The sequence below is a fragment of the Telmatherina bonti genome, assembly GCF_933228915.1.
Source record: "Telmatherina bonti genome assembly, chromosome: 24".
NCBI lineage: Eukaryota > Metazoa > Chordata > Actinopteri > Atheriniformes > Telmatherinidae > Telmatherina > Telmatherina bonti.
In genome coordinates this window covers 3,837,892-3,850,283 of record NC_136633.1, presented here as the reverse complement: position 1 = coordinate 3,850,283, position 12,392 = coordinate 3,837,892, and the positions used below count along the sequence as shown (strand labels likewise).

Genomic DNA, 12,392 nt, shown 5'->3' with positions numbered 1-12,392 from the left:
AGACCAACTAACGGGTGGCTGGACCACCAACTAATGGGTGGCTAGACCAACTAACGGGTGGCTGGACCACCAACTAATGGGTGGCTGAACCACCAACTAATGGGTGGTTAGACCACCAACGAACGGGTGGCTGGGACCACCAACTAACGGGTAGCTAGACCAACTGATGGGTGGCTAGACCAACTAATGGGTGGCTGGACCACCAACTAATGGGTGGCTAGACCAACTAATGGGTGGCTGGACCACCAATGAATGGGTGGCTGGACCACCAACTAATGGGTGGCTGGACCACCAATGAACAGGTGGCTGGACCACCAATGAACGGGTGGCTGGACCACCAATGAATGGGTGGCTGGACCAACTAACGGGTGGCTGGACCGCCAACTAATGGGTGGCTGAACCACCAAAAATTGGGTGGCTGGACCACCAACTAATGGGTGATTGGAGCGTCCCTACATATAATTATCAGACAAGAAGTTTTTCAGCCTGATCTTAAAAGTTCTATTTGCTAAAGCCAGGCTGGGTTCCTGTTCTTCCTGTCAGACTGGGATCTGGTTCTACAGAAAACGTCTGATAGCTGGAGGTTCTGACTCTTGGAGACTCTGGGTGCAGCCCTAGACCTGCAGAGCAAAGTTCTCTGGACTGTATGGAGACATTGGACCTTCCATGCAGTGGAGTTTATATGTGAGGAGAATCATCTAAAATTCCATCCTGTTTTCAACAGGAAGCCTTTAAATAGAAATCTGATCTGGTTCTGGTCCCCATCAGAACCTTTGCTGCAACATGATGGGTCAGATGGAGACCTTTCAGGACCATCATCAGGTTGTCCAGTAGACACCATGCCGCAGTTTTCCTGCATCGCTAACATGTTAAATATTCATGGAGTTTTCAGATTATTTTTCCATAAATGTGTTTTTGTTGAAAGAGAGATGAGGAAAAGCCTCGTTCATGTTGGAATGAAGCTGGAACAAACGGTGAAGAGCTGTGAAGGCCGTTTGATGCGTTGCCGCTTCTGATTGGCCGCTGCGTGGCTCCTCCAGCGCTGATCATGTCTGCAGATCTGCAGTCAGAGCCGGTGTTTGTCCTCTTTCTCCTCTTTAACCTGAATCCTTCGTGTTCCCGTAGCTGCAGTGTGAAAGCCTGTGTGTTGGCCTGTGTGCTCCGCCTTACCCCACCTTGTTGTGTAAAAGACCGCTGTCTAGCAGCATTATTCATTGGGCATGTGTGCGTGCACGCGCAGGCGGAGGAAGAACTGGGCCGAGCTCAGAAGATATTTGAGGAGCTGAACGTGGAGCTGCAGGACGAGCTTCCAGTGCTGTGGGACAGGTGAGAGACCCTCAGGACGCACGTCTCACAGTTTCCATAGTAACCTCCACCCAGGAGGTGACGTTTGTCTGTCTGTTCACAACTTTACCAAAAAACTCCTGCAGGGATCTGTGGTGTTCATGAAAACTGGTCTTGGTCCATCACAGACTCCATTAAATGGAGTGATCCGGATCAGCATCTGGATCAGGGAATGTTGTGAATGATTCTTCCTCAATGTGAGATAAAACCATTTTCAGTATGTCTGCATAAAAATCCACAATAAGTAGTGAGAAAATCCGGGAGAAGTTCCCAACAGGTTCTCCAAGATACCAAAGATAGATCTGGATACTACCATCCAGAACAGGAACATCATTCTGGATACTACCATCTAGAACAGGAACAACATTCTGGATACTACCATCCAGAACAGGAACAACATTCTAGATACTACCATCCAGAACAGGAACATTCTGGATACTACCATTCAGAACAGGAACAACATTCTGGATACTACCATCCAGAACATGAACAACATTCTGGATACTACCATCCAGAACAGGAACATTCTGGATACTACCATTCAGAACAGGAACAACATTCTGGATACTACCATCCAGAACAGGAACATCATTCTGGATACTACCATTCAGAACAGGAACAACATTCTGGATACTACCATCCAGAACAGGAACAACATTCTGGATACTACCATCCAGAACAGGAACATCATTCTGGATACTACCATCCAGAACAGGAACAACATTCTGGATACTACCATCCAGAACAGGAACAACATTCTGGATACTACCATCCAGAACAGGAACAACGTACTGGATACTACCATCCAGAACAGGAACAACATCCTGGATACTACCATCCAGAACAGGAACAACATTCTGGATACTACCATCCAGAACAGGAACAACATTCTGGATACTACCATCCAGAACAGGAACATCATTCTGGATACTACCATCCAGAACAGGAACAACATTCTGGATACTACCATCCAGAACAGGAACAACATTCTGGATACTACCATCCAGAACAGGAACAACGTACTGGATACTACCATCCAGAACAGGAACAACATCCTGGATACTACCATCCAGAACAGGAACAACATTCTGGATACTACCATCCAGAACAGGAACAACATTCTGGATACTACCATCCAGAACAGGAACATTCTGGATACTACCATCCAGAACAGGAACAACATTCTGGATACTACCATTCAGAACAGGAACAACATTCTGGATACTACCATCCAGAACAGGAACATCGTTTTGGATACTACCATCCAGAACAGGAACATCATTCTGGATACTACCATCCAGAACAGGAACAACATTCTGGATACTACCATCCAGAACAGGAACAACATTCTGGATACTACCATCCAGAACAGGAACAACATCCTGGATACTACCATCCAGAACAGGAACAACATCCTGGATACTACCATCCAGAACAGGAACAACATCCTGGATACTACCATCCAGAACAGGAACAACATCCTGGATACTACCATCCAGAACAGGAACAACATCCTGGATACTACCATCCAGAACAGGAACAACGTTCTGGATACTACCATCCAGAACAGGAACATCGTTCTGGATACTACCATCCAGAACAGGAACATCGTTCTGGATACTACCATCCAGAACAGGAACAACATTCTGGATACTACCATCCAGAACAGGAACATCGTTCTGGATACTACCATCCAGAACAGGAACAACATTCTGGATACTACCATCCAGAACAGGAACAACATTCTGGATACTACCATCCAGAACAGGAACAACATTCTGGATATTACCATCCAGAACAGGAACAACATTCTGGATACTACCATCCAGAACAGGAACAACATTCTGGATACTACCATCCAGAACAGGAACATCGTTCTGGATACTACCATCCAGAACAGGAACATCGTTCTGGATACTACCATCCAGAACAGGAACAACATTCTGGATACTACCATCCAGAACAGGAACATCGTTCTGGATACTACCATCCAGAACAGGAACAACATCCTGGATACTACCATCCAGAACAGGAACAACATCCTGGATACTACCATCCAGAACAGGAACAACATCCTGGATACTACCATCCAGAACAGGAACAACGTTCTGGATACTACCATCCAGAACAGGAACAACGTTCTGGATACTACCATCCAGAACAGGAACAACGTTCTGGATACTACCATCCAGAACAGGAACAACATTCTGGATACTACCATCCAGAACAGGAACAACATTCTGGATACTACCATCCAGAACAGGAACAACATTCTGGATACTACCATCCAGAACAGGAACAACATTCTGGATACTACCATCCAGAACAGGAACAACATTCTGGATACTACCATCCAGAACAGGAACATCGTTCTGGATATTACCATCCAGAACAGGAACAACATTCTGGATACTACCATCCAGAACAGGAACAACATTCTGGATACTACCATCCAGAACAGGAACAACATTCTGGATACTACCATCCAGAACAGGAACATCGTTCTGGATACTACCATCCAGAACAGGAACATCGTTCTGGATACTACCATCCAGAACAGGAACATCGTTCTGGATACTACCATCCAGAACAGGAACAGTCAGGAGGGAGCCTGCTTCTACTCATCAGTCTCGTTGCTGAAACTGATCTCAGAGCTTCATCTGAACAGACAATCCAGGGAAATCTGGCCCTCGAGTCCCTGCTGGGAGGCCATGTTTGGACGTATTAAACCAAATCCGTCTTCAGAAGACATTTTCGTCACTGTTACCTTTAACTTAGCTCAGTTTCCACACTTCATTTTTCAACACTAACTTGGAGATGTCAGGTGGTTTGGCTGCTTGCAGATGGATTATCTCGCACAGCGGGAGGCTGTTTAATCCAAGCTGTAAATACGGTTCTGAGAGCTCCAACATGAAATGTTTTACTATTTTGTAAAATAGTATATGTGTAACGAGTAAATCTGTTCTAGCGGATGTGATTTTTAACCTATCTGTATCTGTCCAAGCTCCGCTGTGTCACACTGTGTGTGTTTGTGTGTTTAGGCGTGTTGGCGTCTATGTTAACACATTCCAGAGCCTGGCAGGTCAACAGGAGAAGTTCCACAAAGAAATGAGCAAAGTGAGTGAAATTGATCGGTAGAGACTGATGAAAGTGAGGATGCATCGACTGGTCAGTGATATCTGCTCCTGGTCTCTGCAGCTCAGCCAGAACCTGAATGACATCATGACCAAACTGGAGGAGCAGCGGCAGCTCAAGTAAGTTTAACACAGACCATTAAAAATGTGTGAACATGTGGCGGAAATGAGAGTAATGACGTCATGGCGCCTCCTGCTGCAGAAAAGGTGGTACTGCAGCGTCTAAGACTGGAGACGGTGCAAAGAGGTAAAACCTGCTGCATGCGTCCCTGACGTCCTGCCGCATGCGTCCCTGACGTCCTGCCGCATGCGTCCCTGACGTCCTGCCGCAGGCGTCCCTGACGTCCTGCCGCAGGCGTCCCTGACGTCCTGCCGCAGGCGTCCATGTTGACAGAGATCAGTAACACACCTGACAGAAATGATCATATCACAACTTTGCACGTAATTCTTGTCAAATATTTTCTAGTTAAAAGTCAAAGCTGTTCAGTTTAGTGACGTAAAAGTTTTCATCAGAAGAAAGAATCTTGTGTGTTTTGTTTGAAACGTGATGTAAATGTCATGTTAACACAATGGTGGCCGCTCATTAACCTCACATGAGTTAAACTTTGTTCATGTTTGTTTCACCTGATGTAACAGGTGTGTGTTTGAAGCTTGTTGGTGCCCTCTTGTGGGCGGAGTCTAGAACTGCTGGTGTGATTTATGTGGCATTAGTGATTCTGCTTTGTCCAAACTTTTGGCTTTCACTCACCTGGAAGTTGAATGTGGAACTTTCAGACCCTATTTCACTATTTCCTCTGCATTAAATGACTCTCCCCACATGAGGCAATTCCAGGTGATGGATTTGGGAATTTTTACTCTGAAGTAAAAGCAGGAAATCTTTCTTTTCAGTCCAATTGATTGCTGGTGGACAGGATAGGAAGGAGGGTCAATCAGGAGCAGAGCTCTGATGCAGAATCCTGCTGAGCAAGAACAACATTAGATGTTTGAGAGTAAAGAGACATCATGGGACGTCTCCCAGTGCATCATGGGACGTCTCCCAGTGCATCATGGGACGTCTCCCAGCAGCCTCAGCATGTAGCAGCAGGACTGGATGGATCAGGGTCACCAAGCCAGACGTGATAAAAGATTTGAGTTTGAGACGATCTGAACGTTTGAATCTGCTTCCTGAATCTGGACTTGGATCTGGTTCCAGAAACCAGAAGGTTCTGGGTCCTGGTCCAGATGTGAAATGAGGCGTTTGAGCGTGCAGTCTGTTCCACATCATGTCGACATTTAATCTTCTTTCTGTTTTCTTCTCAGTGAGGAAGCGAACCACAGCGAATCAGCTGCCTCAGCACCGAAGGTAAAGCGATTCATACTGTGTCACATGACCGTAACCCAGACCTGTACATGTGTTTCCTGTAATGTGGAAGGTCGTCTTCACTGCATCCCCACATGTATAAGAACGAGCTGCTTGTGGACGAGTCCTGCTGCGTTGCCTGGAAATATCTAAATAATTCATTTCTTCTGATTAAATGTGTCAAAGAGACTTTAACATCCCTGCAAACACAGCAACTGACATGAAACTTTCTGAGTTTTCTCCACGTTTTAAATGTGAAGTTGAGCTCGATGCAGATGAGAATCAGAGTTTTCTCTCCATCAGCGATTCGCTGCTAAAACTCAGGTTCATACATCTGTTCAACTCAATTCAACTTTATTTGTATAGCGTCAAATCACGGCAATACCATCTCAAGACGCTTTACAGACAGAGAAAAAAAAACATAATGGAAGCAAATTCATCATAGCCTATATAAGGAGACCAACAGATTGAGTTTCTTTATATGGGCATCATTGTTTCCGTAAAGAAAACTTCTGCATGTATCAAATGTGAACCCCTGTTTTTAACATGAGATAGCATGATCTGTATGTTAATGAGCACACGGACTGAGGAAATGCTAGCCAACATGCACTTCAGCCTAACAGTGACTCTCCTTGTGTTTTCCAACATGCTTCTGTCTGCCTTGCTGCGATTGCATGCATGTGCCGTGTGGTTTTAACCCCGCTGGCGGTGCAGAAACCTGGCCCTCCTCCCAGCCGACCTCCACCCAGACTGACGCCTTCGCCTGATCCACGAGAGCAGCGTGCCAGCCCAGTGGAGGCTGAAGCCTCTGTGCCTGCTGCCAACACAGACGCCATTAGCACGCCACCACAGGTCAGACAGAACTGTAACCTGTTCCTGCTTCAGCTGCTGTGGCTGCTTAAAACCAGTTTGGCCAGTTATTTTTCTGGAGTTTGTTGGAAAGTTAAGAACAGAATGAAATTGAAGGAAAAGAGCTGAGAAGATCTTTAGCTGCTTCCTGGAATCTGAGTTAAAAAGCAAAAGTCTGAGTACAGAACCCAGAGGAACGCCACACCAGCACTGTTTTACAACCAGCGGTTCTTTATTTTACAGAGAATATCAACTTTATTTCTATGGTTTATCCTTCTGGAGGGTTTAGTTTTGTTTTTAAGATGTTACATTTAGATGAAGACGCAGAACTGGTCTGCTTCAGTCCTACATGATGTTTACATGTTTCTACTTGCAGAGCAGATGTTTGTCTCGCTAGTTAACCCTGCTAACATGAGCACATGTATGTGGGTGTGTGTGAGGCAGTGTGACCCCTGGTCAGGGGTAAACCTGCTGGACTGGGATGTGGAGGTTTTACAGCCCACTACTTTGCCAATTCCCGAGGTGGGTGTGTGATGTTGATGGCTTTTTATCAGAAATGACCGTGTTTACATGCAGTTCCATCATCTGGTCTTTTCAACCCAGTTAACGTTCCCAGTTCAGCCAGTTGTAACAGGATTTCTTACCCAGATGCAGCTGTTTGGCCTGGAAATGTGCCGATAACTGTAAACACAGCCATTATGTGTGGGAATGAGCCTTTTCCCTGCATGTATGTGCAGCACATGCACGACTTTGCATGCACACCTACCAGTTGTTGTGCTTTTACTGGTTCTGCTGTCGGTTCCTGGCTTTACGGGGTTAAACTCTCTCTCTGAAGAACAAACAAGCTAAAAACAGTTTAAATAACTTCAGACATTTGAATAATTCTCTACGTTGTGTAAAGAAGCCACTCTGGTAAAGCAGCGTGCATGTGCGATGTGATGTTGATGGAATATCACTAAGATTCTTCAACTTGCTCCTCGCTGCTCCGCTGTAGGCGCCATCATGGGGCTCATGGGTAAGCATGGCGTCCTGCTTTAATGACTTGCCCTCCTCATCTTCATGTCTACATGCCCCCATTATTATGGATGTGAAATCTGCTCTTCAACATCCCTACTTTGGTTTCTTTCATCCCTGTACAATCCTCAACCTGGTCAATCCTCTGCATGCTCATCGTCCTCCCATCTGTCCTCCCGCCCTTCCCATTGGTTCCAAACCTGCTGCTGCTCCTCTCCCTGCGACCTTATAGCAAGATCAGACCGCTGTAGAGCAGGTACCTCAGGATGAATATGACCCATACCAGGATGAGGCTGAAGGTGGCTGGGATTACCCTGAAAGCGTCGCCCAGAGCTACGCTCAGCCCAGCTGGGATGACGCAGAGACGGCTGAGGGTCAGGAGGGCTGGAACGATGGCCGAGGCCACACGGCCCAGTCGTACACCGAGCCCAGCTGGGAGGATGATGGTGCCGATGTGGGACAGGGTGGCTGGGGCGATGAGGAGGTAGAGTTGGGGGGGGGGAAGGGGGTCGATGTGGCACCTTGGCGAAGTCTAGAATAGTCCAGGACCCTTTATAACCTGGTGAAAAAACCCCAAATAAAAAAAAAACTCCTTCACAACTTATTTTTTTCTCTACTTGCACCTTTTTGTCTTTTTTTTTTTTTTTTTTTTTTATTAAACTAGTTTTAGTTTTCACTAATTCATCTGGACTTTTCTGTCCACATCTTTCTACAGAGTTCGGTGACCAACGGCTCTGATGGTGAACTTCCTCCAGGGTTTCTGTACAAGGTGAGTCCACTTTTTAAAGACCCTCCAGGCGGATCATTCATTCATAAAGACATTCATTTCTGCTGATTTTCCTGCAGGTTAAAGCCATACATGAGTACACTGCCACTGATGGGGATGAGCTGGAGCTACAGATCGGAGATGTTGTGCTGGTTTTGGCCTTTGAAAACCCAGACGAACAGGTTGGACATGTATTTGTCTCCATTTGGATTTATCTGGTTATGACTTTGTCCCAGATGAAAAACTTTATGCTGTGTGTGGTGAAGCGGTGACACTGTGATTTAGACATCTTCTCTGCAGATCAGTCACACCGAGATGGTTTAGAGTCAAGCTAAATGTTCATACATGGACCACAGCTTTTGCAGAGATGGACTCTGGGATGAACAAAAACGAGATGCGACACCATTAACACGAAATTAGGATGCAGTTTAAAATATAAATAAAAGCAGAATCTCATCAGGTCATATTTTCTTCCCAGCAGAAGATATACATGTCAGATAAGACATTTTATCGTCTGATGGAAAATATCAATCTTTAGCAGCAACACATCTGTAAAAAGTAGTTCCAGAGTTACTTTTAGCATCATTAGGAGCTGTTAGCATGTGTAAAATGTAATTGCACTGTGATGTTTAGCATCATTAGCTGTTGTTAGCATATAAAAAGTAGATCCAGGGTGTTGTTTAGCTTTGTTAGCAGCAGTTAGCATATGTAAAAAGTAGGTCCAGGGTGTTTAGCATTGTTAGCATCTATTAGCATGTGTAAAAAGTAGTTCTAGGGTTATCTTTAGCATCCCATCTTTTTTTTAACATCTGTCTGTAACATCTGGAAGTGAGCAGAGCAGCTGCTGGAGGTTCAGGAGAGGAATGTTGTCCCGTTCTGGTCTGATGCAGGATTCCAGCTGCTCTACTGGACCTTGTTGCTGGATTTCTGCTTCCATGATGCTCCAGATGTTTGTGCTGGTGAAAGTTCTGGACTGCAGCAGACCAGTTCTCCTGTTCCACCATCAGGATGTGGTTCAGCGTGGTCCTGCTGGACCAGTTCTCCTGTTCCACCATCAGGATGTGGTTCAGCGTGGTCCTGCTGGACCAGTTTTCCTGTTCCACCATCAGGATGTGGTTCAGCATGGTCCTGCTGGACCAGTTCTCCTGTTCCACCATCAGGATGTGGTCCAGTGTGGTCCTACTGGACCAGTTCTCCTGTTCCACCATCAGGATGTGGTCCAGCGTGGTCTTGCTGGACCAGTTCTCCTGTTCCACCATTAGGATGTGATCCTGCTGGACCAGTTCTCCTGTTCCACCATCAGGATGTGGTTCAGCATGGTCCTGCTGGACCAGTTCTCCTGTTCCTCCATCAGGATGTGGTTCAGCATGGTCCTACTGGACCGGTTCTCCTGTTCCACCATCAGGATGTGGTCCAGCGTGGTCTTGCTGGACCAGTTCTCCTGTTCCACCATTAGGATGTGATCCTGCTGGACCAGTTCTCCTGTTCCACCATCAGGATGTGGTTCAGCATGGTCCTGCTGGACCAGTTCTCCTGTTCCACCATCAGGATGTGGTTCAGCATGGTCCTACTGGACCGGTTCTCCTGTTCCACCATCAGGATGTGGTTCAGCATGGTCCTGCTGGACCAGTTCTCCTGTTCCACCATCAGGATGTGGTCCTGCTGGACCAGTTCTCCTGTTCCACCATCAGGATGTGGTCCAGTGTGGTCTTGCTGGACCAGTTCTCCTGTTCCACCATTAGGATGTGGTCCTGCTGGACCAGTTCTCCTGTTCCACCATCAGGATGTGGTTCAGCATGGTCCTGCTGGACCAGTTCTCCTGTTCCACCATCAGGATGTGGTTCAGCATGGTCCTACTGGACCGGTTCTCCTGTTCCACCATCAGGATGTGGTTCAGCATGGTCCTGCTGGACCAGTTCTCCTGTTCCACCATCAGGATGTGGTCCTGCTGGACCAGTTCTCCTGTTCCACCATCAGGATGTGGTCCAGTGTGGTCTTGCTGGACCAGTTCTCCTGTTCCACCATCAGGATGTGGTCCTGCTGGACCAGTTCTCCTGTTCCACCATCAGGATGTGGTCCAGCATGGTGGAAGGTCTTCCCTGAAAGAGACGTTGTCTGGATGGGAGCAGATGTTTCAGCATTGATGGAGCTTCCCAGATGTGGAAGCTGCCCACGCCATCGGCACTAATGCAACCCCATCCCATCAGAGATGCAGGCTGATAACAAGCTGGATGCTCCCTCTCCTCTTTAGTCTGCAGGACACGCCGTCCATGCTGTCCACAAACTATTCCACATCTTCATCCAGGTTTCCACTCAGAACATTTTAAATGAGCTTCCAGAGAAGACGGTGTAAGACATCTTACACAGTGTCCAACTTCTTTAGTTTGTACAAGCGCAGATAAAACCAAAAGTAAAGCTTCATCTCCCCATGGTCATAATGTTGTGAAGATATTTCCTGCTGCTCATCTTCCATCCGAACCTGGGCTTTAGCAGCTTCTCTGGTACTGGTTCTGGTGGTGTGGACATAAAAACTGCTCCAGTGACTGGTTTGTCTCTTGGTTTATGTCTGCATGTGCAGGATGACGGCTGGCTCCTGGGTCTGAAGGAGTCTCACTGGCTGCAGAAGAAAGACACCTCAGCTAAAGGTGTTTTCCCTGAAAACTTCACCCAGAAGGTTTGATGTCCTCTGCTTCCAACTCCTCCGCCACGACGTGTGATTGTCCCCTCAACACCTGCCTCCACTCTGCACACCTGGACCCAGAAAGACAACCGATCCCACATGAAGGAAAACGGCGCCTGTTTTAGCAAAGTTCAAAGACTTTGGTTTAACTCTGGTCAAGCTGTCTGTTGTTTCCACGTATGTGTGTTTATATTTCATCTGAATCCATCGCAGCCGTCGCTGCTTCCACCACAACGGGATGTTTCCCACGGCGAACAGTCAGACTGAACACATGTACGTGGAAACAGGTCAAAGTGCACGTCAACACACAACCATGTCATCAGAGGGATGGCTGTACCGTCTGAAGGCCACTATGTTGTTTATTGTTAATCGTTTTTGACAGAAGTAATGTTTTGAAAACTTCCATGGTTGCCTGCATGAAGCATTGGGCTGTGATGTAACGGCGGTCTCTGTGGCGGTCTGAGTGGAAAACGCAGGCGTCCCCCAGCAGAGCCCTGAGGGACGCCACGGGCACAACCAGTACGTGTGCAAGGCTCCGCCTGTTTTATTAGAGTTTTTAGGGTTTTTGGAGGGAACAGCAGTTTTTCATTTCTCTTTAGCCGTTTTCCAGAACATTTAAAATTTCCAACATTCATGTGGTTTTATGTTCATCAGTCACATGATTTCAGTCAGAGATGAAATGCTGAATCTCATTTCCATCTGGTGAAGTTTGCTTCTGGATTGCAGCGCCGACCGGCTCTTCAGACTTCTGCTGGATGTCGGCAGCTGGATCCCAGCTGGATCCCAGCTGGATCACTGCTGGATTCCAGTTGGATCCCAGCTGGATCACTGCTGGATCACTGCTGGATCTCAGCTGGATCCCAGCTGGATCTCAGCTGGATCCCAGTTGGATCACTGCTGGATCTCAGCTGGATCCCAGTTGGATCTCAGCAGGATCCCAGTTGGATCTCAGCAGGATCCCAGTTGAATCACTGCTGGATCTCAGCTGGATCTCAGCTGGATCCCAGTTGGATCTCAGCAGGATCCCAGTTGGATCACTGCTGGATCCCAGTTGGATCACTGCTGGATCCCAGTTGGATCTCAGCTGGATCCCAGTTGGATCCCAGCTGAGATCCCAGTTGGATCAGTGCTGGATCCCAGTTGGATCACTGCTGGATCTCAGCAGGATCCCAGTTGGATCTCAGCTGGATCTCAGCAGGATCCCAGTTGGATCACTGCTGGATCTCAGCTGGATCCCAGTTGGATCCCAGTTGGATCTCAGCTGGA

At 47.0% G+C, this 12,392-nt stretch overlaps 1 protein-coding gene across 2 annotated transcripts in view; it reads left to right on the top strand.

Moving 5' to 3' along the window:
• bin1b (bridging integrator 1b) overlaps nt 1–11,905 on the top strand; it is a 39,752-nt gene extending 27,847 nt beyond the window's left edge. Inside the window, exons 7-14 of one of the 2 annotated variants that reach the window (XM_079263697.1) lie at nt 1,241–1,326; nt 4,386–4,461; nt 4,543–4,598; nt 4,681–4,725; nt 5,778–5,820; nt 8,396–8,449; nt 8,527–8,628; nt 11,025–11,905. In XM_079263697.1, the coding sequence (XP_079119823.1) occupies nt 1,241–1,326; nt 4,386–4,461; nt 4,543–4,598; nt 4,681–4,725; nt 5,778–5,820; nt 8,396–8,449; nt 8,527–8,628; nt 11,025–11,126 (564 nt within the window). In that variant the 3' untranslated portion in view covers nt 11,127–11,905. The remainder of the gene's footprint in view (nt 1–1,240; nt 1,327–4,385; nt 4,462–4,542; nt 4,599–4,680; nt 4,726–5,777; nt 5,821–8,395; nt 8,450–8,526; nt 8,629–11,024) is intronic. The other variant, XM_079263698.1, reaches the window with a different exon arrangement.
• Nucleotides 11,906–12,392: the final 487 nt, after the last annotated feature.